At 35.3% G+C, this 26,504-nt stretch overlaps 2 protein-coding genes across 4 annotated transcripts in view; both read right to left on the reverse strand.

The window, feature by feature from the left end:
- Positions 1-94: 94 nt before the first annotated feature.
- SKIP5 (SKP1/ASK-interacting protein 5) lies at positions 95-7,172 on the reverse strand. Its single transcript, XM_022031183.2, has 5 exons — positions 6,819-7,172; positions 5,690-5,834; positions 5,535-5,613; positions 947-1,005; positions 95-689 (listed from the first exon to the last, which is right to left on the reverse strand). Exons 1-5 carry the CDS (start codon positions 6,979-6,981, stop codon positions 341-343), a joined length of 795 nt encoding a protein of 264 aa, XP_021886875.1. The 5' UTR covers positions 6,982-7,172; the 3' UTR covers positions 95-340.
- A 1,445-nt stretch (positions 7,173-8,617) lies between these two features.
- LOC110806365 (agglutinin-like protein) overlaps positions 8,618-26,504 on the reverse strand; it is a 36,301-nt gene continuing 18,414 nt past the window's right edge. For all 3 annotated transcript variants that reach the window (XM_088210037.1, XM_088210036.1, XM_088210038.1), the window contains 4 exons: positions 11,674-12,390; positions 11,438-11,595; positions 9,163-9,564; positions 8,618-9,066 (listed from right to left, as the gene is read on the reverse strand). In XM_088210037.1, the coding sequence (XP_088066163.1) occupies positions 9,189-9,564; positions 11,438-11,595; positions 11,674-12,390 (1,251 nt within the window). In that variant the 3' untranslated portion in view covers positions 8,618-9,066; positions 9,163-9,188. The remainder of the gene's footprint in view (positions 9,067-9,162; positions 9,565-11,437; positions 11,596-11,673; positions 12,391-26,504) is intronic.

The following is a 26,504-nucleotide window of genomic DNA, read 5'->3' on the forward strand; positions in this document are numbered from 1 at the left end:
ATCACTTTCTCTAGTCTTTTATCTTATATAGCAAGTGCCATGTTGGTATGCTTCTTGGAAGGTGTTAGAGGAGCTTCCATATACAACCTCGATCTATACAAACACAGCAATTGCAAATGCTGGCCATTAATCAGTAACTTTCTTTTTGTGAGAATGTTCTAAAGTTACAATTCTTTTCGCTGACCAATCATCAACTCTGTTCAAACTGAACAGTAAAGATTATTGAAAGTACACTTGGAGAACATACAATCTTGAGACCTTTCAAATAAATTATGTAATAAAAAATAGAACTTTACTTGAACAGAGACATAAACTTGCATACAAGCTGTGGCAATAATCATCATTGGTAATCTACATCAAACCAGAAATAGTGAGAAGTGCGAGCATAAATCACTCGAACACGCTGCAGTGCTAGGTCGCCACTTGTCAAGACAGCCTTAGTGCCTCCTTCAATCCGGGTGTGAGAGACAGAAACTCTATCACCACGAGCCTTAAAAGTTGACGGAAACACTGCATGGCAACCGGCTGTACTGACAATAGGACATGAAAGGTAATCCAAAGGGTTTGACTCACATTGAAGAATGCAGCCATCTATGGTCAGCTTTCCACTCCTATGAAGCAAGCAGTAACCAAGCTCTGCTTTCACTGTTAAATTTGCCAACTTGCAGGTGGATAGGAACTCCAATGCACTGCTCAAAGAAAAGGAACAGCACATACAAAACCTTGCTGCTTAAAAGTACAGGAGATTTTTTGAGGAGCCAACTTCAAACTGCTGGATAATGAAAAATCCTTTTTGATTGGCTTGGAAAGGAACCAATCCACCTTTAGATTTATGGGAGCAATTGAAATCAAGCAATATGGAGTGGCTCCTCATAATATCTCCAGTAAGAAAACTCTCGCTAATAATCATCAACACAACAATACAATATATAGTAATTTAGCGAACCTGTCTGAACCTCGAGAACAGATGAGGGTAGTTTCATCCGGACGCTCACCTCCACCAATCTGAACAATATAAGTTGAGAATTAAAAGAAAGAAAGAAAGGAAATATAAACATCCTTATTGCGTTCAAGAGAGACATTTAGTTATAAAGTGCACAACTATCTTTCTTGTTCCTCATATAACCAAAAAAGAGAAACCCATACAATCTCGGTTCACATAAGAAATTACCGAAAGGATGTCATTAAACCAAGAAATACATATTTAAGAAAAAAAGAGTGCAGGAGTTATATAATTGTCATTGTCATTTTTTTGTTAACTCTAACTAATATGACGAGAACCAATGACTTTGTTGGATTGCCCAATTTAAATCTTTCCTTCACACATGGTGTATATGGAATTGACTAGCTTTGTAGTCATCAGCAGTGCCAAGAAGTGGTAAACCTAATTATTTTTGTAACGGTAAGACTAACATTAACAACTTGAGACACACCAAAATAAAAATCAATGGTTCCCATACACTGTTTAACTCAAATAACCATCATCAATGGTATAAGACCTAGTTGGAACAGTTCGCAATTAGTACAATCTGTAACATAAGCTTATATAGCTGCTCACTAGAACAAGAATTCCTGTCAATTACTTGGTCTTGTGGACGAGACCATTTGAGAATGATTTATTATCAAGTTCGAGAAAGTTTGCAGGGTAAAAACATGGATTCCTACAAAAAGAGACAGGTTAGCTTTATTAGTACTCCTGCTGTAAGCCATTCATCCACCTTCTGTCTTTGTTTTCAATCCCTGCTTGTATTGCTAAAAGACAGGAGCCCTGTTTCTTTTGACAGAATACACGACCATTGCCCATTTCCATTAGTGGCTTGAAATTTGATGAAGAAGCCTCTTAATGAAGGGGATCACAGTTTCCAATCACCTGTATGTTCAATATGGCCTTTGCTTGGAAAGTGATTCTGGAGGTTAATGAAGGATAACAGTTGTGGATTTAGAGAGAAGCTGAAATTTTTGTATATTGAAAAGGAGCATAGACATACATAGATATAGGTGTTGCAAGGAGTAAGAAACTAATTGCACTAAACAAATCCACTTATCAATGTGATTCCCCAACCAGTATCATATATTTTTGAAAAATTAATTTCCTAATATTGAAATAGAAGATTGAAGGATTTTCCAGCAAAAACTACTCATGGCAGGCAGAGGATGTTCAGAGCCAAGAATAGACTTGCGGGTAGTAGAACAAGGGAATCCCATGATTTGGGTGATTGTTAGTGCATTAGTGCCGTCCAGAAGAACTTTTATACACATGTTTAGTTCTAGGTGTGGATGCCACTCGATGAGAACTTGGGAGGGAGTTTTTGGGTGTTTCTATCCCCTTATGCCTCATATCTTAAAATTGCTAGGTCTAAGGAGGTTTACTTGGAAGAGTGCCATGTAATGGTGTCAGATAAAAAAAAAATGGATAGTGGCCTAGTTCGATACCTAAATCACTGCGACTTGCAAACTACAAGGCTTAATTGGAAGAGTGCCATGCAAGGCTTTCTTTTATTAGAGAAATGAGAGAAAATTACAAAGGCCGAAGATGAAATCCTTCTAAAAGAATCTTAAAGAAAGGAATACATCAAGAAGGTAAAGCAAGACCAGGCACTTCGCAAAATTGCCAAAAGGCTTATAGTAGCCACGAGCCTTAGCCCATAAAGCAACAAAAAAGCCACATGGCCACATAAAAAGAGAATTGGCTAACTTGGTATTTTAAGATCCTAACATTCCACTCGATCCACAACACTCAGAAACCTACACAGTTCTAATGACAACTCATAGCCAACTGCCATTTCTTTTTTTTTTTTTTAAAAAAGAAAAGATATATTACATTTAACAGCACTAACACGGTGCAAACCCGTAGATAAAGTATTTAGAAATCAAATAAAACGCCTATTAAGTTCCCTAAATCCTCACAATAAGGAGGATGACTCTTAATCAAAAAGCTTAGAATCTGGAACTAGTCCTTAAATCTATCAAAATTAGCCTCTGTATCCTTAAAAGCTCTCCTAGTTCTTTACATTCAGATTAACCAAAAGGTATACAAAGGAATAAGCCTTGAAAATCGCCTATCCTTATGCATTTTACTCCCAGCCTGGATCTTATCCCTCACTGAACCCACCATCACCCAACTTATCTCTAGAAGACCGTAAACTAAGGTCCACAAATGATATGCAAACAGGCACCACAAGAGAGTATGACCCTTGGGCTGTTAATAGGTCAAGATTAGGAAAAAGATGTGTCTGTAGAGGTGGTAAAAAGCTATGCAAAAAAAATGTGTTACATGAGTTTATATATGACCTCGGGAATTTTAACCCTTTTATCTTCCACCAGTTTCCTCTTCTGGATGAGAACAGGTAAATGCACAAAATTCAATCCATGGCCCTTTAATGCCTATGCATGTTCCAGTCCCAAGTGATGAGGGGTTGAAAAAATTGCTGAGGGTTAAAAACTTGGATAAAAGGTTGGACAGGGCAGATATGAAACCTTACATATACATGAGGCCATTGAGCAAGCTCTACCTAGTCAAACACAACTACTGAATCCAGTTCTTGAGTAAACATTTAGGAAGTCCTACCCAACTCTTGATACCATTATTGTTGACCTTGATAATCCCTATACTGTTATAAAAGAAACACGTACTTGCACCAAACATTCCATCCTTTAACTTTGTCTCAAATGACTCATTATCACCTTCTCATAAAGTTCTTTTTATCATTGTTATCTTCTATATTTTTTTAATAGAAAAAGAAGTATTATTAGGAAGAGAAAGAAACAGATTATAACGATCAATCAAGTAGAAAAATTAAATTGATCTCTGACCCAAGATAGGTGTGAAAAACTATGGCTTCAAAAAATGAAGCATGGGTAAAAGGTTCTGGGGAGAGGAACCAATTATATCATTATATGACAACAAAGTGTACATTGGGTGAATTAGAGGTTTTTAGATGGGGTGAAAGAGAAAAAAAGATTTAAATTATTTATTTATTTATTTTTTATATGAAGGAAGTTTATTGAGAAAAAAAGGAAAACATTACGTAGAAAACAACATATAAGTTATCCAGCTGAAGCCAAAGAAAAAGAAAATAGCATATACTAAAAACAGAAAAACCCAGAAGGGGAAAAAAACCACATGACTATAGCATCCCAGCTCCTGTAAAACACAGCAAGGAAAAGGTCAGAGTATTTCCCATAAGTCTTGGGCCAAAGGGAAGCCATCTTATCCCAAATGGAGCTTTTGATGAGTTCCTGCACTCATGGTTGATGGCATCCATAGGGTGGCTATAACCTTGTGGAGAGGGGCTATACTTGCCAGTCTATGAATTCTTTGGCTTCAAAGGAATCATAGGATTTTTTACTACCCCTCTTCGTCAAGTCAGGAGTTGTGGGATTTCCTTCTTTATAGGCTAAAGCCCATGGATGGTTTTCAGACACTGCTTTCTCTATGCTTCATAAGACTTGGAAGCGAAAGTCTAGTGACTTTTTGGCTGTCATTATCTACTGTCTTTTATTTTATGCTATCATAATCTTCTTATAAAGGATTAGAGGAGGATGTCTCCACTCTTATGTCTTTCTTTGTCATCTTAATGATATATATTTTTTTTCTATAAAAATACATAGGACAAAAAAGCTGTAATGGCAAAAGCTAGTTCAACAAGACAGGACAAGCGCATTGAGATTGACCTGCAATTCATAAAAGAAAAAAATAAGTTCTGCATTTTAAATATCCTCCATGAGACTTTTGGACAGCTAACTGATGTCTTAACTAAAGAATTGGACATATCTGTGAACCATCTTGGGGGAGAGTATTGACTGCTGAGAATAATTCCAAAAACAATCTATGTTCTATTCTTGAGATATTTACTCATTAAAAAAATGTGGATTTCTTTATTTATTTGTAAATTTATAACTTAATAGTAACACGATAAAAAGTCTCGACGTATAGATAGTTTCCTAGCATGGAAACCATGTGTGAAATATGTGTAAAACAGCACAGCAACACTACTCTGAAAATTTTCCTTCAATCTCAGGTCTTTAACCCCTATTTCAACAACCTTTTTGATGTTTTGACAAGACTGTAACTTGTTCTCTTAAAATTTGTGCCACACTCAGCACCTTTTTTTTGGGCTTAGGGTGCAGCCCTTTGTAAGACTAGAACCCAAGGATTCTGTAAAATGCTGGATATTAGTGGCCATTGGGATAAACTGCTAAGGTCCCTTGGTGCCTTGTTAATATACTCTTTCTTTCAAAAAAGAAAATACAAAAATTTCTATTCCTAATGTCAAATATCATTGTCAAATTTAAGAGTAAAAGGAATTTTAGTGGCTGGGTAAAAACTGTGTTCATAGATATCCCAGAGAAAAGCAAAAGGCTGAAGGAGTTTTCTGTCGACCAACTTGCAGTAGCAGACATCAAACAACTCACAAGCTTCCCAAAACCAATGGCTTATTAAATAATGATCATATTAACTAGCTTTCCTTCAAGATCTATTAAAGAGTCAACATTAATCTATGTGAGCATTCTTCTGAAGGAAGAACATATACCAGGCAAAGAGGTTTTTCAATCTGAATATTAGATGCATGATGAATCCCGCCTGCTGCAATTAGAATGGTGTCGCCAGGTCTAGAAGAAGCAATTCGATGATCACATGTGAGAGCTACAATTGAATAAAGAATCACGCAACACAAACTCCACAAACCTTGCTGCTGATACAGCTGATTCAATATTTGGGAAAACTCCAGGTTCTGATAAATCTTTAATGGATCGGTCTACTCGCAGCCACAAGCGAGGGTGACCCGCTAAGTAATGCCATCTCTGGCAAACGCGGGCAGCGTTATAGCGATCTGCAAACTCAACAAGAATATGTCAAAGAGATCATATAAATTATCTATGCATTAAAAAAATAATAAGGATGTCTTGCACGCACTGAACGAGCCAAATGTATGCCAAAGAACCCAGAGAGCATAGAAAAGAGAACACTTTAGGTGGAAAAACTTTCATTCAAAGACTAAAATGATGTATCTGGTACTAAATGGGATGCCTATATATAGGCATTTAGCAACAGCTGCATCAGGTGGAGAGCTATGAATATCTTCTCTAGTTTTGTTTCGAAAGAAACATATTTATCTATAAAATATATAAATTGTTGAAAATAAAAACAAGGGTTAGAAAATGATTTTAAAAAAATTCATAATTTTATCTATTAACATATATGAATTCAGCAGAAAAAACGTTCAAAAAATATTTTGATTTACTAAACAGCGCTTAAGTTTCGAATTCTCATACACTCTAAAGCCACACGAAGCTCAAAGAAAATCTATAACTAGACAAAGGAAACCTCTAATCCAACAAAGGAAACCTCTAAACCAACAAAGAAAGCTTATAAGGTGTCAAGCCCATATGCCCTGTTAGTAAGTTGTCAAATGAAACCATCAACCACAAAACCTCAACGTAAATCCATGTCAACATAGTTACAAAAATCTCTTACATCCTTCTTTTTCTTCCCGGTTAGGGTCCACTGCCTAACTCATTTGAAGTATTAAGCACCCAAACACTAGCAGAGAAAGAAGCACAATTAATCGGCTAAACAATTAGCTGGAAGACATTACAGAGCAAACCCTAGCTAATCATCATTAAACCAGTCTACCATGAACAAGCGAGAAATGCTCAATTCCAAAAAGAGAAATCAAAATAAAAGCTACTTTACGATACTTATACACACACACACACACCAGCGTATAGGAAAAACAACAAAATTGACCATAAATTAAGTGCCGACGGCATACATGGAGATAAGAAGAGAAAAAAAAAAAGGTTGACTGAAGTACCTGGAAGAGGGGATAAGAAACTGAAGATGTGCATGAGGCAACCATCGTCAAGATTGTTAATAGATGCGGAAGAAGAAGCAGCAGCAGCTGCAAATTTCCCAGTTTTGTTGAATCTCTTGAACTTTTTTGTCTCGTTCTCTTCGTACTCAATCTCCATCTGCATCCCTCTTTCAGTTTTTCCCCGTATTTCCCCTGCCTTTCACCAACCATTCTGATACAGATACTTACATATTATATACGCCCACAGATCTTATGCGTTGCCGATGCAAAGCAGAGTCCTTTGCCACTGGATTTCGACGTACCCCCATAAAAGCGTTGGATTTTCTTGGGTTGTAAGTGGGCTAGGGCTGAGAACTTGACCAACACTGTTATTAATATTATCCTAATTTATATTATTTATAAATTTTTAGTTTAAAGTGATAATATATATGTGTGTATATATATATATATATATATAGTAGGAGAAACAAAATCAATGTAATAATAATTTTAAATATAAAAATAGAATTTAATTTTTAATAATTAGCTACAAATATGTATAATAATATATTTACTATTTAAAACTATACACTATATGAACTCTTGATCATTTATATGTTTTCTATACTTCATTCACTACGCATATAATTATAAATTTTTTTTTTAATGTAAAATGATACTTATATTATCTTTTATAAAATTATGAAAAATTCTTCTAAGATTATATTATAAAATTTTAATACAAATATGTACATATATATATACACGTATGTATTTGTATGCACTCCTCAACCCATTAAGTCACACCACTAAAAGATATTATTTTCATAATTAATTTAATACATGTGTAACTTACTTTAATTATTATTATTATTTTTATTTAATATGATTCGATGAATACAATATATTTAATATTTGCATTATATGTAACCTAGTAAACTATTTTACTAACCTTTTAATAATTGACTCAGTATTAAAATGCAAATACAATAGGCTAACTTTTAGAATATGTATGAAAAATAAATACATGTTAATTTTAACTTTACGATACCGAACTTTTTACTTAAAATAATAGAAATTTTTTTAAAAAAAATCATGCAAAATTTTATTTAACTAAATTATAATAGGTCGAAAGTAATCTTTTACATATATTAAAATATAAACAATTACAAACTTTTTAAGCAAACTGGTAAACCGATACATTTCCATTTCTCCGGATGCAACTAACTGATACATCCTAACGACTCTTGAACATCTCACGACATTCCTTGATGATGAACTCGAATTTAGCATGCATTTGGTCAGTAGAAATAAATACTTGTTTCAAGTAAAGGGCGTCGACTTCCAGAATGCCCAGTCCCATCATGTTTGGTTGAATGTATTGTAATGTTTTCGAACATCTAAAGAGTTCAGTCAGAAAAGGTAATCGACATCCCGTAACAAATTCTTAAGAAATATCGTATAAAATTGAAATAATATATCTTAAATTTTATCCAACAATGTTAAAATGTAAAATTTCTATTTCATATAAAATTGTATACGAACTCAATTTTTTGCTATTTTAATACAATTTTTGACTTTTGCTAATCAAGCTAAATATAAATTTATAAATAAATTCTACAAAATTTTCAGATTTGTTTCAAATATTACAATAGATAGTAGCAACCTGATGCGAATACAATGTTGGTGAACAGATTTGTGCTTTCCAGAGGAACCAACATCCTTGTTCTTCGCTACTAACACATGAAGATGCTTTCCGTGCTACTCGAAACTTATGCGTCAAATGGAAAAACAAAAACACATATACATGTTCAGAGATCTAAAGACGAATTATGTCATCGCATTTTATTGTCTAGACATACATTTCAAATTCTGTATAAATATGTTCCATAATGAAGTTCAGTTCTGCAACTTGGTAACAGAACTCGTGAAATTCCATCGTCGTCAACATCAATCCATTAGGGTTTATTGATACTACACAGCTTCATGATTTCACACAATTAGGACAACAGATCACAACATAAAAACATAACAAGTTGTCATCTCCAATAACATTTATTACAGACAATTCGATCTTTTGGAGACACATGTAACTTTGACAACTTCAGAGACGAGCAATTAAGTAACTTCTGACATGTGAATGCAGAAAAAATAGGAACTCTTTTCATTTCTTTCCTGCTGGTATATAAGAAATCAATCACCGGCAGAAGAAGCGAACTGACATGACTCCGAAAGCTCCAGAGGCCACTGTTGATGACAATCAAGTTGGCTGACAATAATAGAAAACCTTGGGATTACCACTAAATCTGTATAAATACAAGGATGGTATTTTCAAAGATATGGATGCAATAAAGGAAGGAATTACCCTCAAAAAGTTCTGCATTGTGATCTTCATTGGGAAGATTCGGCCTCAGCAGCTCCAACATCTGCCGATCCATAATTTGATGCATTCTCTGAAATGTTCATGCAAGGACTGGTTTCGAATATATCAATTTTAAGAGATTCAGGCCTATCTGCTAATGGGGGAGGACTTTTATCCTCTTCTTGAGGATAGCTTTGTCTCATTTTAGAACTCTCAAGTTTATATCCTAATTGCATGTCCGCTATTCCCATTGTCTTCCTTTCTGACTGGAGCTTTGCAGATGCAGGCGATTCTGGAGTTTCAGGATGCTTTCCTGATAACTCCAAGGGCCTATGAAAGAGCAAATGTGCCACTGTCCGGTCTATGGGGTTGGTCTCTGTTTCTGCATCTGGCATCTTCATGTATCTGCCACAATAAAAGGTTCAGGATCAAGGAGGGAAAATAGAACAAAAAAAGAGAAACATATTTCATAGGGGAATAAGAGATACAAAATTGATGGAGATTTGGAGTTTGTTAAGTCAAAGGAAAATAACTTCCTCTTTTTCTAAAGGGGAAAGTTGACTCACATAGTTACATGAAAATATTTTTACTTGTTGTTTCTAAAATTTATATATATTTATATAAAAATATATAATAGATAAAATATATAATAAGTTAAAACAATTTTCTTGAAACTGATTGCAAAAATGTGGCATGCATTTAAAAATAATAAAAAATTATCTTTACCATTTTAAGAAAAAACTGTTTTTATATACTTGAGTATAAAAGTTACATTATACAGCCATGCAAAGTTCAGTGTTTATATATACGTTTCAAAAGGGAAAATTTAAAAATATTTTTATGTATCAAATGGAGTTTTTGCTTTTTTCTTGTTTTCTTCTGAAAAAAAAAAGTTTTTCATTCTCTCTCCTTTTTCCTCTGAAACACAAGAAAATTAAAAAAATTAATAATTTCCAGGAAGCCATTTCCTGCAAACCAAGCAGAGACTTATTCCGTTATTATACATATTTCCTGAAAACCATGCAAAGACTTATAACCGCTATTATACATATCATAATTGTCGTTAGTAACAAAAAATGAAAGAAAAAAAAACAACAGAGGAAGTCACAAGAGACCAAGTTTGCACTGTCCATGGTCATTTCTGACAAGGGCGAGTAAATCTCACGACAAATACGTGAAACTGGAGGAGCATGAACAGGAAGGAATTTTCTCATTTACTTGAAACTGAAATATATGAACTCCTTTCACTGGTGAGTGTGGCTGCTGGAGTGAGTGTGTGAGCTGGAGGATTGGGAGAGGAAATAATGTGTTCTTTTGGACTGATGATTGGGTGGGGGGGGCTGTCTAAAAGATAGATTCCCCAACATTTATGCTATAGCTCAAAACAAGAATATTCTGGTGGAGGATGTGTGGAATGGTGTTGGGGAATGGAGTGTGATGGTTAACAGATACCTCAATGATTGGGAGGTAAAGGAACATGAGAATTTACTGTTTTTGCTCTCTAAAATTTCTTCATCCACTGACAAGGATAAGCTGGTATGGAAACATAAGGAAAATGGGGAGTTTTCCGTGAAATCATATTATGGCCACATTATGGGGCAGGGGGATGGAGGCCAGACGCGGCTTCCTGCTAAACTGATCTGAAGAACTCAAGCTCCGCCAAGGTTAGCTTTCTTTGCTTGGGAAGCACGCAGAAACAGCATATTGACGGTGGATAATCTTATGAGAAGGGATATGGTGATGGTCAACAGATGTTTTTTGTGTAAAAAGGAGTTGGAAACTTGCTGTCATCTTCTTCTCCACTGCTCTACTGTACAGGAGTTGTGGCACATGATTTTCGGACTTATTGGGATCAGCTGGGTGGTGGCAGGTTCAGTAAGAGAGGAAGTGGGGGCTTGGTCTGGTCTGGGTTTAAGGAAGAAGAAACTGACTAGATTAATTCCATTTACTATTTTTTGGATTATTTGGAAGATAAATAATATGTAGGGTGTTTGACGGGATTGAAAACGACATTGGAAAGATTAGGAATAGATGGTTCTATTTATTTGGTTCCTTAATTATTAGGCATGACTTGTATAGGGTGGATGATTTTGGGTACATAATAGATTGCCTAACAAAACTTGTAATATTTTTGTATATGGTTGCACTTCCTTGGTGTTCTGTTTATATATTTAAACTTTTTATTTTTTTAAAAAAATTGATGAGTGGCTCAAACTAGCCTTTTCTATGCAAAACATAAAAAAATAAGTAATGTAAAAATTGCATAAAGTTAACTAACCTATTACAGGCTTTAGCCTCTTCTTCTGCAACAGCTTCAGGTTCATCCCTGCTACTTCTATTTGAACTGCTTGTATCACTTGGATAATGCCTCTGCATTGCACTTTGAGCCAACCGGAACAAGCTATCTCGTATGCAAAGTCTTATATTCATATCCAGCTGTTGGTAAGCACATATTATCACTGAGTCCAAATTTTTACCTACACAGTAAAAAACCTACAGGTACATCAAGCACACCTTTGCAACAACATCTTGAAGCCGATAAAGTACTGATTCCTCTGCTGAATAATCATCAGCTGCCACAGATATTGTATTGGAATCATCATGTTCTGTAGGTGAATTTTGATCAAAAGAAGGAAGAGTACTTAAATCTTCAAGGTCAGCAGCATCAGCTAGTTGGATTTGACTATCTTGGGGGCTTTTTTGCATGACAGGATGATCTGCACCGGCAACTTGATGACTAAACTGCTGCTGTTGTCTCTGAATAGCAAGCATAGCCTGCATTTGCTGCCGCCGCCGTAGCTTTTCAATTTTCTCCCGCGGAGTCATTGTCAAAGGTCTTGAAGGAGCGTCTGTTGACCTGCTTAATGGAATTGGAGGACCTGGAGAAACCTCATAAGAAGGATGCAATAATTGATTCTTGAATTCAGCAGGCTGAACAGCGGATAACACAGGCATAGCAGGGTATGGATTTGTCAAGTTCCCATATACAGAAGTGGCCATAAATGGATTGGAGATACTTTGATATTGTGAGGTCTCTGTTCCTTGAAGTTGCCTCTGCTGATTTAGAACTGAAGAAGATGAATGCACAATGGCTGGTTCCAACTGATTCTCTAATTGTCCCAGTGGGTTTCTTGATGGAGTCCAGGTACGGTACAAATCTTGCAATGACCTTGCATCACTCCTTTCTTCTGACTTCTTCCGAAACTTCAATAATTTCTTCTGCCTACAAGGCTGTGCACACAGAAAGTCTATTACAATTGGATATTGACATTTCAAAATTAATAAAAAAGAACATAAATATGTTTCTAACCTATGAACAAAATAGTTAAAACATCCTCCACCCCTTCCCTAGAGATAACAAGAAAAAGGAAGAATAATTGTTATGGCCCAAAAATTACAAAGAAAGAGAAGAAAGAAATGGCAGAGAAACGAGTATCAGAGGAAGCTGTAGCAGAGGTCCCTATTTTACAAGAGAAAGAACAGAGCAGCTTCTCTCATTATATGGGAACTCTCTTTTGGTTATGTCTGTAGTTTAGGCTTAATTAGGAGATAGATGTTAATAGATTAGGAGTTACCCAAGAATAAAACCAAATACGTGGTTGACTATGTAGGAATAAAATAAAACAGGAATTGTTTTACCTTAATTAGTCTAGATCAACTAAGAATCCTTGTAGGAAACCAGTAATACTGTCCAAATGTAAGCTAATTCATCATTAAACATCATTCAAGAGTTTAGCAAGTAAAAGGGGATTTTATGATAACTTCAGAAGAAAGAAGGATTCCTTCTAACAAGTCCCAATCATATTACATTAAGGCCGAGAATCAAATAAACAAGCTTCAAGCATGCTGCATGATTTTACAATGAATACTCATGACTAGATGCTGAACCAAGTACTGTAACAATGATGCTCAGCTTCTCCTTCCTTGAAAAAGTACTAAGAAAAGGAGTTGGAAAAAGAAGAAACACCCAACCAGACACTTGATAGGATATAGATTCAGTGATGCAGAACAGGAAGATCTTAAACTGGACATTTTCCAACAATAAGACATATTTACGTAATTAAATGTTCTTGTTTTCTTAAGGTATTTAGTTTATATAGAAACTAGTATGTATAGGCTTAGTATATGTTTATTATTTCCTAGATAGTTAAGATTTTATATAGTTATTTTCTATGACAGGATATACCAATTAATTAGTTTATTTTCCTATTTTGTAGAATTCCTATATAGATTTAACAATTCCTACTATGACTGTATTTTGTTGCTTTTAAATAGGATGTCTTCACTTAACTATTTGGTAGACAATTCATATGATTGTTTTACAAATATTGAGTTACTGATTTGATTATTGAGATTTGAGACTCCATCTTTAGATCTTAATAAATTTTCTCAGAGTTTTATGTTCATTTGCCTACATCATTCAGTTTTTACTTCTCCAATATTTATCTTCGTAGAGCGCAACATAAACAGACAACTTTTTGAGTATATTTATAGTTAATGAAATGAAAACCATTGTGTGAATCTATCCTAAATTTACATGGTATTAGAGCTTCTCTGGGTTTTTTAGAACATTGGTAATCTTTCTCCTCTCTTTTCCAACCACTCTCTTTTCCATCCATCATTTGGTGTCTCTAACACCAAGAATTTTTGTTAGTGAAATTCTCAACTCCATAGATTTCTTCACATGAAGATCCCTTTTTCTCCAGTTGTCATAGGTTATAGTATTGTTTACTACATTGATGGTTCAAGGGTTTGTCTATCCTTTTGTTAGATACTTTTGACATGTACACTATGAGTGTGAGAATGTGAAGAAGATATGATTAGACGAAGGAGAGGGGAGAGGGAGAATAAGGGAGAAAGAGGACTTCAAAAGATTATGAATCGGAAATATTTTCTTAATATTCAAACTTATGGTGCTTAGATTAAAGACTATTTGACATATTTAAACCCCAAAGAGGCTAGAATTGCCATGAATATGTCCTGAAAACCCTTCATGTAAACAGAGGAATGGAAGAAGAAACGAAATGACCATTTGAATTCGAGACTCTTCTTCCAACCCTATGTCCCTTTAAATAGCTAACCTAGATTTTTGCCACATTGCCCCAAAATTCATTGATTAACGCCACGTATCCCACTTTTCCCTGCTTAAGCTAATTGTCGAAACATGCCCCCCACTTACTCCTGATTAAGCCACGTGTTACCAGTTCTCCGCTTATAAACCGCCACCTCCTTTTGTTCTCTGCTTTCGGTTCCATTTCTAACTTCATGAGCTCGTCCTGATTGCCTGTTTCTGGTTTCATTTTCTCTTGTTTGAGCTCGCTTCATGACAATTCCTTCCCCTGGAAAAGAAACCTTGCTCTGGCATAAGGACAATGCCCATCCCTACCCCACAAGCGTCTGCTTCGAGGATGAACTGCATGGAGAAATCAGGCAGTTTCAGTACTGGTCTCTTGGTCATGGTTTCTCTTAATATTTCTAAAGCCCTTTTTGCTTCTTCTGTCCATTTGAATCCATTCTTTTCTTAATATATCTGTCAAGGGCTTGCTAATAGTGCCATAATTGCGAATGAACTTCTTGTAATAACCGTCGAATCCAATAAAACCCCGAAGACCCTTTAAGGATGTTGGAAGAAGCCAGGCTAGCATTGCTGCTATTTCTAGAGTTAGTCCTAAACCCCATGTTTACAGATGATATGCCCCAAGTATTCAACTTCCTTTTGAGCAAAGCAACACTTGAACTGTTTGGCAAACAATTGATGCTTCCTGAATAAGGTGAACACCAATTCCAGGTGCTTATGTGCTGGTCTAGTGATGGGTGGTATATCAGAATGTCATCAAAGAAAACCAATATAAATTTCCTCAGGTAGGTCGTAAATACCTGGTTCATGAGGGATTGAAATGTGGCCGGTGCATTGGTCGAGGCAAATGGCATGACTCTCCACTTATAGTGCCTATGATTGATCTTGAAGGCTGTTTTCTGCTTATTTCTCTTTCATTCTGATTTGGCGGTACATAAACCTTAAGTCAATTTTTGAGAATACTTCTGTCTTCTGTGATTCATCTAGAAGATCATCAATCACATGGATTGGAAATTTATCTTTGATGGTGATCTCGTTGAGCTCCCTATAATCCACAGATTCTCCAAGTTCCATCATTCTTTATGACTAACAGGACTGGTGATGCAAATGGAGAAGAGCGCGGTTGGATGATTGAAACATCCAACTTTTGTTTAACATCATGTTCAATCTCCTTCTTTTGGAAATATGGATAGCTATAGGGCCTTGGATTAATTAAGGAACTGCCATTCACTAGAGGAATAACATGGTCTAAGCCTCTGGAGGGTGGGAGTCCTTCTGGTTCCGCAAAGATATCATGGAAGACTTTTAACACTTGCTTCATTAGTTTGTCATCATCAAATTCCTTGACTCTTGGGTAAGTAAGATTCCATAAACCATAGATAGTGAACTATTCCGGTACTATGCTTGCCTCTCCCCTTTAACATCTTATTAAGTTTATCTCTCAACAATTTGGTTAGTTTATCAGGAACCTTCTCTCCAAATAATGTTATCAGTTTCCTCTTCATCTTGAAACTCACGTTTGATTCAGCAAAATAAAAAACTGAGATTGTCCATCCTTATCCAATTTATCCCCAAGATCATACATAGCCTCCCAATTGAATGATCATGAAATTGTAGCACAAGTCATAATTCTACATTCTCCATTGGACTCTCACATACTCCACTTTGCTAGTAATCTTGTGACCATTAGCCACCACCGTGAGTGACCTATAGTATACCAATTTCTTTTGTAATCCTTCAACCACAGAGGAGTCCAAAAATGAATGTGAACTACCAGTGGTTAGGAGGATCATAATGGGTTTTTTGTTGAGTAGTCGTCTGATTCTTACTGTTCCACCCGAGGAGATACCTCAATAGCTTGTAGCGAAAGGGTTCCAGTGTCATTCTTGTTTTCTTGTTGATCTAACTCCTGATTTTCTTCTTTCCCTCTTCATCATGTTCCTCACATTCTTCCACTACCATAACTGTTTTCAACTTACATTGATAGTCTGTGAAGTATCTCTCCATAACAGTAACAAGAATTGCGATGTTTGCTTTCTTGTGGAAATTGGGATCCCCCCTCCCTCCCAGTTATGTTTATCATGATTGATAGTAGATGCAGTCCTGTATCAAGGAGGAACCCCATAGAAATCAAGATTCCGGTAGGACAACTACCCGGGAGTCTGCAGCTGCATGGAGAGAAGGGCATGCAACATGCACAATGCGCAAGCGCAAGGATGCCGCGCACACATGCCGCACAGCATGCAGACGCAGAGACAAGCAGTACAAGCCAGCCGCTTTCTGCGCATGTGCAGGCATGCACATGAGCAAGAAAGAGCACCGGCACATGTGGGGACATGTTCCGCGTGAAGAAGCACAGAGGTGCGCGAAAGGACTGAAGTCGCACGCAACAAAGAGGTGCACTTATGCAGCCAGAAGCTGCCGCACGCACGCTTGAGCTCGCACACACCAAGGGGAGCGCTTGTGTGGACTGTTCCAGCTGCACGCCCACACTAGAAAGCCCAACCTCAGGAGAATTTACATTATTAACTAATAATCTTTGTAATCAGACACAAAAATATAAGAATATTTTTTGTTATTTCATTCCAATAGGTTAGGGATATATGTACATACAGAGTGATTTATGTATGGTAACAAATATAAATTACTCTATTAATTTGTGGCCTATAATTATGTTAATGCATACGGAAAGTCAACTTATAACAATCACACTATTATATAAGGGAATATTTTTTAATCTTATAACAATGCCCAATCGCCTTATACTTTAAAAGTCCACTGTAATTACTTTCCAAGTTCTGTCCAAAGTCAGCACCACAAACCATCTCATTCCTCCAATATTTAGGTGTTTGCCTTTGTTCATATTGATTCTCATCAAAGAGGAAAACTTGATCCTAAAGCCTTAAAATGTGTGTTTGTAGAGTACTCTCTTCTCAAAAAGAACACAAGTGTTACCATCCACCCACATAAAGATTTTATGTGTCGGGGAATATTTTTTTTTAAAATAAAAAGTGTAAATAGTGATATTCACAAGATATCGAGAGAGTAGCACCCGTGTACAAAGAATTACAATTGTATAAGAATATTGATAACTTTCCCAAAATCTTCCATCCAAAAATATGTCCCAAAAGTAAGGACCCAAAAAATGCAGTCATCTATCTTTGATCTTAGCTATCTCACCTTTACTACCCTCAACGGTCCTACTATTTTTTCCTTTCCATAAAACTCAAAGTATAGTAAGTAGAATAAATTTTACAAATTGTCTTTTTGTGCATAATCCTTTCCAAGTCCATAGTTCCTCTTTCACTGACCCCGACATAACCCAATTGGTCCTCAACAAACTGTAAACTATTGTCCATAATTCATACGCCACCGGGCACCAAAGTAGAATGTAATTACATGATTCAACAGCTTTCTTATAACACCTGTTTACCATTATTTTTCTCTTTTCAGTAACTTATCAATTGTCAATATGCACTCACGGCTTGTCTTTAGGTAGAAAAAGCGACCCTTGAAGGTGCCTTCCCTTTCTAAATCTGATAGGCCAAAAAATTAGGAATCCCATTCTACTCTCTGTCCTAAGATACTTATAATAAAACTTTACTATGAATTGCCCATTTTGTTTAAGTTTTCACTCAATCTGGTCCCTATCCTCATTCACATGCACTGTGGAAAGGAGCAAAAGCATAACTTCATACTCTTCGACTATATAAACTTTGCTGAAACATACTTCCAGTTTACCCAACTTTATATTCAGGTGAAACCTATATTAGAAGATAAAAATACAAATTTCTTGGTTGACATTTAACTTTCTACTCTTACCACTTATGTAATCACCATTAGCCCCACTAAAGAAAAACTTCGAAACCCACCAGCAAATCAACCTATCCAAGTGACAACAGATGACCCAAAATTTACTCAGGTGTACTCAAGAAGGAAGAATTTGGGTGCTGAGTTGAAGTAGCTTCAAACATTAGAAGCAAGTTTTGCAACTGAAGTAAATCTTGGAAACTCTACACAACCTGACATTAGTATACCCATTGCAATCCTTAAAGGAACCAGGGAATGCAAGAAACACTCTTTTTATCCAGTTTTAAAGTTTGTGCATTTGATAAATATTCGTAGTCTGATTAGAATTTCCTTACGAGTTTGAATGCTAAATTTATTCCTAACATTGTATCCGAGACATTATTTTGTGAGGATTAAAAAGTACTATGAATATTAAAAAGTAGGCACTAAGACAAACTATACATAGGAAGTGGTGGAGTTGCTGAAAGAAAAAAACTTGTGGCATGCAAGTGGGTATTCACAATGAAATACTAGGTCGGTGGAACAACTGGGAGGTACAAAGACTAGTGGCAAGAGTTATATTGAAATCTATAGGATAGATTATTAAAAGACATTTGCACCAATTACTAAAATGAATACAGTGTGAATCTTACTGTTGTTAACTGCTAACTTTTACTCGAAATTGCTACAATTTGATGTGAATAATATCTTTCTACATGGGAATCTACAAGAATAAATTTATATAAAAATCCCACTAGGATTTACCAAAGAGGTAGGGACAAATAAAGTATGTATATTGAACAAAACACTCAATTTGCTCAAGCAATTACCCTAGAATATAGTTTGACAAATTTGCAAAGGTAATGTTAGACTTCAAATATAAGAAGACATAAGCAGACCATATCCTATTTATCAAACACTCTCCTTTAGATGGAGTCATAACTCCTAGTGTATGTTGATGATATTATTGTGATAGGAAACAATGAAAAAGAAAATGAATGCTCAAATAATGTATGCCAAAAGAGTTCAAGATGAAAGAGTTAGAAAAGTTGAAGTACTTCCTAAGAATTACAATCCCCCGCTCAAAATTAAAAAAACAAAAAATATATTCAGGATCTGTTAAAAGATACTAGTAAACTAGAATGTAAACTAGTTAATAATCTTATCGCTTCCAATCATAAATTAAACCTAACAGAAGAGGATACTGAGGTTGATAAGAAGATGGATCAAAGACTGGTCGGAAGACTAATATACTTTCCATACACAAGATTGAACATTGCCTATGAAATGGGTGTGATAAGTCAGGTCATGCAAAACCCTAAAGAGGTGTACTTACAAGTAGCCTACAAAGTATTATATTACCCAAAGGGGACATCGGGGAAAGGTATCATGTTAAAAAAGAATGATAGACTACTCTTAGAAACCTATACTAATGCAAACTTGCAAGATTAGTGGAAGAGTAAAAACGAGAATGTAGTTGTAAGATCGAGTGCGGAGTTAGAATCCGTGTAATGGTTCAAGAAGTATATATGCTACTATGATTGAAGAGGATTTTAAAATATCTAAGAATCAAATGAGATGACACCATGCGTCTATACTGTGATAACAAATCGGCTATTAGTACCGGATATAGTTCAATACAACACTACAGGACCAAACACGTTAATGGTGAACACATTTTATTAAAGAGAAGCTAAGCAATGACATGATATTTACTCCATACATGCCTACCAGTTTACAATTTGTAGACAGATTGACCAAAGGTTTGAATAACCTAGCATTCTGAAATATCATTGGCAAGATGGGGATAAATAATATCCACTTCCCAGCTTGAGGGAGAGCGTTGAAGAATGTATTATATGTAGTTAATCTAAGAGAATTAAGTTAAAGTAGGGTTCTAATAATTTAGTAATCTCATGTAATTATAACTCTATTAGAATAAAACTACTTAAAGATGAGAGATTATTCATATTTTGTGACAATAAAACAGCTATTAACATTACTTATAATCTAATTCAACATGACAGAACAAAACACATTGAGATTGATCAACATTTTATAAAAGAATAAGTGGTTGATGACTCCCTATGCTTATATCATGTATTTTCTAGTGATCAGATGACAGATATCTTTACTAAACGACTATACAATAAATCTCTTCAGAACCTAGTTTGCAAGTTGGATGTGTGATATCTTTACAACAACTTGAGGGGGAGTGTTACTAAGGATTCCATGTTAAGTAGGATATTATGCTAAATACAATATTTTATTATTTAGAGTTCTAATAATTCAATAATCTCATATAATTAGAATCTTACTAGAATAAGAATAATTCTCTATATATATTATAATTGTAACAACATAAAAAATAAGAAATAGAAAAAGAGAATATTTTTTCTTTAAAAATCTTCAATAATTAAATGTTAATTTTCTTTTTTTCGTTCAAAATTAGAACGAAAGAGAATATAGAGTATTGATATTCAATAAAATACACATTCAATTATTCTTAATGCTTCTAACTTTGAACCAAATATGACTAAACGCTTCTAAAACAAGAAATTAAAAAAAATAAGCAAAGAAGATCGTACTATCTCAAGCCTCTAGAGGATGGAAAGAATTTCAATGGCTCGCTGTTAAAATAATTGCCTCAAAATACAAGATCTTACCCAATCTCTCCATTTGGCCCTAAACCCATCCCCTTAAGTAGATACAAAAGAAAGTGCGAAGAGACATGATCATATGCTTCCTCGCTAACCTATTGCACAAACGTCGATTATCCTCATTTTTAGGATGGTATCAACCATTTCATTTGCCATAAGAGACACATTTAAAATTTCTCTATCCCAAACTAATAGATATTGAACCTATATCAACCACTGAAATCAAAAAGTTGCTCAAGATTTTTGCAAAAACTCTCTCAATCAATTTCTTAGATACTATCAACCTAGCTAATATGTTTGAAGTTCTTAAGGTTAATAGCCCCGTCCACCTTGGGTTGAAAATAAGGAAAGAGAAATTTAGATTTTCACAATTTTACCATTAGCATAAAATTCATTGAATAACTATATTTCATCCTTAATCACACCCCAATTGTGTTGCAAGAATGACATAGGAAAACCATCAAGTCTAAACACTTTATCCCCATTGCAAAAAAAGCGAGCCTCTTATAGTCCTTTAGCCAAGACGGGACCTCTTAAGAGTTAATCTAAAGGGGCCTCCCCTAAGGACAAAATTCTGGCCTATCCAACTTTGGCCTCTTCTATTTGGTTCTCATAAAAATCTTTTGTTGCACTTCTTATGTCACTATCATCACCAAACTCAAACTCCCCAATAACCGACATAGAAATAGATTATTCTTGTGATGGGCATTTTCCATTTGATCAAAAAATTTTGAATTCTTGTCTCCCTTCTTGATGCCATACCAATAAGTTAGGCATCTCTACCTAAGCCACGCTTCTTCTATGTTTTTCTTCTTCAAATAATCTCACATCAAATTCTTTGTGTTTTGAATTAATCTCTACTATTACACTATCTCTTTTCTCAGTTACATTACCAAATATGATTTAGGAGAAATTAGTGTTTATTTATCTACTTAGAGACTTGGCGATAAACACCTAAACATCACACCTAGAATTTTTTAGACATAATATATAAAAAATTTTAAGCATCACACTTAAAAATTTGACTGTATGTGACAAGCATAAAATTGACAAATTCTCAAAATATTTCATTAAATAACTAAGTTTTGTACCAAGAACTAAAATTACAAAGATATTCATAATGTGTCTTAAGTGGCTTTTATTGAAATAAGATTAAACTAATAAATACCAAAACTAATAAGATCATAAATACTACTCCTAATAATATCACTAATATGAATTGAGAAACTAAATACTAACAAAAATAAAATCTTAAGATTACTAAATTATCATATAGACTTCTATAGCATAGTAATTCTATATTTAATAGAATTATGATTTCTAATTTATTTAAGCAACAAAGAACTAATTCATTGTGCATTCTTCTTATGTGGTTGGAAAAAAACTTGATCATGAGTTTGAAGTGACAAATGATTTAAAACCTTGATCTTCGAACTTTCCCATAAACCCTACCAACTTTTCTACTCAGTTGTTTGACGCGGGACGGAGATGGATGACTCCACAGATCGAAAATATCTCAATCATGAACCTACTATATTTAGCAATTTAAGAACTTAATTACCTAAATTCAACCCTCCCTACTGGAATCACAGTCAACGTATTGAAAGTTTATTCAGGTAAGACATCATGGCTTACCTAATAAGTCGATCCCGATTCCCTATCTCAACAAAGCAGTCTGAAATTTCCCATCTTGAAGACGCCTGGAGAATACTCAAAAATTAGCAAAGCTAATTTCAAGAAAACAAAATCTTTTATTTATTGATTTATAAAGTTGTAAGTTGTTTTTTACAGCTTAATGGCGAGGCCTTGTTATAGGCTTTCACGCGAATACTTCTAATCAAATACAAAGACTAGAATTTAATAAAATAATAATCCTATCCTAATCCCTTAATCTAAAATACTAATTAAAGACTTTTAAGGGATAAAAATATAATAAAAACTTAATAAAAATATTAATAAAATAATGTTGCAATTATCCCATGTGATTTTGGATTAAATTACAGGGAGAAAAGGAGGAGTCCTTCTCGGCAGCAATTTCCCGTCCACACACCTAACATACACAGAAGGCTTTCGCATGTGCACAACCTGCAGGTGTGCAACCTCTCAGGCGTATGTGTGTGCCCCCATGCGCGCTTTACGTGTGTGGCATGTGGCGCTCACACAAGCGTGCCTCTTCAACGTGTGAACAGCCCAGCTTGCACAAGCAGGCATATGACAATTCCTGTCCACGCACAGTCTGGCCTTCCCATGTGTGCCTCGTGTCCACATGTGCAGATTTTGCTTTCCCGCGTGCCCTGCGTGCTTCTTCATGTGAGACATGTCCCTGTATGTGTAGATGCTCCTTCTTGCGCATGTGCATGCCCACACATGCATGCCAAGCTCCTGGCTTTGCGGGAATCTCCTTTTTCCCGTGCGTGCAACGTGTCCGCATGCAGTGTGGCATGCATGTGCGGTTTCTTTGCGCTTGCACATTGTGCGCGCTGCAAACTCGCAAGAAATTCTCCTGCCGGAATATGGATTTCCGCAATATTCCTTCTTGATGCGGAATTGCATCTTTAGAACTAAACTTAAGCCTCCTGGGATCACGTCATTGTTATTTTAAATACCTCAAATAATAGCAAAATACAATTATTTGTGGAGTGATATCCTAGTGAGAGGACGAACTCAACAATTAACTAATTGGTGCATCAAATCTCTCCATGCATGGAACTACCACAAATTGTCTCTTGAGGAATAGGAGCACATGGTAGTTCTTCTTGCTTTTCATCATTGGAGTTTGCTAATATGCACCTTCCTATAGACAAAAGAGATGTATTTGTTCACGAGGAGCTAAATTAGTATCCTCACATAATACATAACCATTATCACTTCCTTGCATCACCTCTTTTTGTTTCTTTCCAACATGCAAATTGTTCTTCTTTGGCATCCGTAACTCATGTGTCCACTTTTTCCATATTTAAGCTAACAGTTTCCATACCTTTATAAAAAGTATAGAAAATTGATGTTGATCCATTCTTTAGATTATTTTTTGATTCAAAGGTATACGTTAGGAGTGGGTTTCATGACTGGAAACTCATGTTTATTGGAATTGAACATTTCAAATATTCTTCCACATTAAGTGCAACTGGGTAAGTTTGTGATATGATCAAAGGAGATTTTCGAATTAACTCTCATGGGTCCACTTTTTCCATATCTAAAGTTAACATTTTCCTTGCTTTTAGAAGAAGTCTTGGAAATTGGTATTGACTTGTTTTTGAGCTTATCTTTTGATTCAAAGGTATCATAAGGGGTGGATTCCATGACAAGAAACTCAATGTATCTTGGAATTGAATATTCCAAGTATTCTTCCATACCAAGGGCAAGTTAGTAAGTTTGTGCTATCAGCTTTTAGCCCTACATTGAATTGAGATGTTGCTTAACTATCATCTTCTACAAACTGACTGAATTTTTAATCCTTCAAACTGGTGTGTACTCGGTTATTGACATGTTGCCCTAAATTAAAGTATCAACTTGATCATGAAGTTTATTCAAGTAGTTGGAAGGTAAATATTTTTCATGAAGAATGACTTCCATCATATCCCATTTTTCAACTGTCAATTGCTTTCTTCTTGTTATGTTTTCATCAATATTGTACCACCACATTTTTGATAAATCAAAGACTTCATGCATCTAATTTGTCATACTAGATGAAGTATTCCTCCATTGAATTAAACCAATTGAGGAAGAAATAGGGATCTCTTCTTCTATCAAAATCATGAGCTTCTTCCTTTGCCATCTTAGTAATGTCTCCAGAATTGTCTTCAATGTTTCTTCTATCAGCGGCTAGTGCGGCTTGCAAATTTTGAACTGGTAAAGCTACTTTCCAGTGCACAAGTGTCTTAATTATTTCAAAATTGGATCAGCTGTGTTTTGCAATGTCTTGAATCTAGTATTAATTTATGTCTCCTGCGCATCTTGCCTACCATTTAATTTAACCTTAGTTACTATTGAAGAGCTAGAAATTTCCTTGAACAAGTGTCTGACTAGTCTGTTTAAGGTGAGAACTGATCAAGGAAACCAGTTTAGTCAAACTTGAAGTGAACAGCCGTTAAATAGAGCATATTGAGCGAGCCCCACTTGTACCTAGGTGCGCATATGGCTCATGCATTAGCTCCCGCTCAACAAACTGAAGTGAGATTTTGTCAACCAACTTAATGTAGGTGAGGGATACAAGTCGGAAGTACAATGAGTGGCCCATTTTCTGGCGGAGTTTCATGGAAGGGCTTTTAGGAGTTGCCAATCAGGATCTTCTAATACTGGTGGTGGCAGCTTTGTCAATCACTCTCCACTAGTGACTGTGATCTAGGATGGTGCATTAGACTAGGTCAAGGTTTGTATTCTATTTTATCTGTATAAGTAAATATAACTAAGCTATTATCAAAATACCTATTTTTCACATTAGAATTCCTTTTGACAGCTTTGAAACTAGCAACACCATAATTTTCTGAGATCATTTCTCAGAATATAGTTTTGTATTATGATGAAGAACAATACAACAATATATAGGAGAAGGATTACACCAAGAAACTACTTTATATCATTAGTTCGGTAAGATAATGATAGAAATTTGGGTGCAGGATCTGATTATTGAATAACCGAGAATTCCCATGTTATGGGAATCAACCAAATCCAGGATTACATGGAATCCCACATCATTATTACTTTCCTAATCTAGAACCTACAAATACTCGTGGACTTCACCTCATTCCACAAGATTTTAACCAAGTTCTCAAAATCCTTCATCTTTAACCAAATACCTTCCAATTTGAAATGTAGAGGATGCAGGAAATTCTTTGGAATAAAGTTGGAAAACAAACCACTAAATCTACCAAATGAAGATAAGTCCACATTAAAGCCACCCCCTATAATCCAATATCCAACTTAGCATGACATGCATAAAATCCTCCAACCCACTCTCCTTTGCTGACCTTTGCCTTTTTTGTACATGCAATGAAAATCTAAGAAATCTAAGAGTAGCTAGACTTGCTCACCTTAAATTCACAAGAGATTGATACAGACCCAGAATGCCTCAAATGAATCAATTGTTTTCCCTTTTTTTCCTTCTCTAGCACAAAATACTTGATGTGGACCATGGGTTAAGTTATAACTCGATCAACAAGCAGCTTGTGAGGATTGGTTGTTATCCCTAGACTCCTCCGTAGATGCTGTGTGTCATATTCTACACTTTAGTCTCCAATAAACATACAAGCTCACCTCCCATTTACTCAAAGCACTTCAGATCAAACTCTCTTTCCAATATCATTGATACCCCTAATGCTCCAAGAAATCACCTTGCTAATGATTGAGCACGGATAGAAATAATAACTCCTCCTTCCTCAACACTCTTGGCTTCCTTATCCTTTCTTTAGTAAGTAAGAGCATCCTCACCTTTTCAATTTTCTCATCTTCCTACCTTTTTCCTTATTCATCTTTGGTCTAACCCTTCCTTTTCTGCACTCCCATTAATTAAATTCGTGTAAAGTCTCTTGAAGAGTTTGAACACTTGTCTCTTAAAATTCAAAGTTCTACCCAAACAACTTACTTACCTTATTAAATGTTGTTTAACATCTATTGGGATTTCAATACTATCAATAATTGTTGATATATTTTATTGAATATTACAGCCCTATATATACAAGTTTCTTAGAACAAAAAATTAAATAAATAATTAATTATAACTAATCATATAAGTATAATTTACTCTTATACCCTTTAATTTAATTCACTACATTAGGTGTAATTGACCTTTATGCCCTTTAACCTTATTCGTCATTTCTCTA

Source organism: Carica papaya, chromosome 8, assembly GCF_054855325.1.
Source record: "Carica papaya isolate Zhongbai chromosome 8, ASM5485532v1, whole genome shotgun sequence".
Lineage (NCBI taxonomy): Eukaryota > Viridiplantae > Streptophyta > Magnoliopsida > Brassicales > Caricaceae > Carica > Carica papaya.

Excerpts from the sequence above, each read along its gene's own strand:
- SKIP5 (XM_022031183.2), bottom strand. The coding sequence starts at position 6,981 with ATGCAGATGGAGATTGAGTACGAAGAGAACGAGACAAAAAAGTTCAAG. Across the intron at positions 5,614-5,689 it reads TCAGCTGTATCAGCAGCAAG|ACCTGGCGACACCATTCTAA; the intron begins GTTTGTGGAGTT and ends TGCTTCTTCTAG. Across the intron at positions 1,006-5,534 it reads TTGAAAAACCTCTTTGCCTG|ATTGGTGGAGGTGAGCGTCC; the intron begins GTATATGTTCTT and ends TATATTGTTCAG.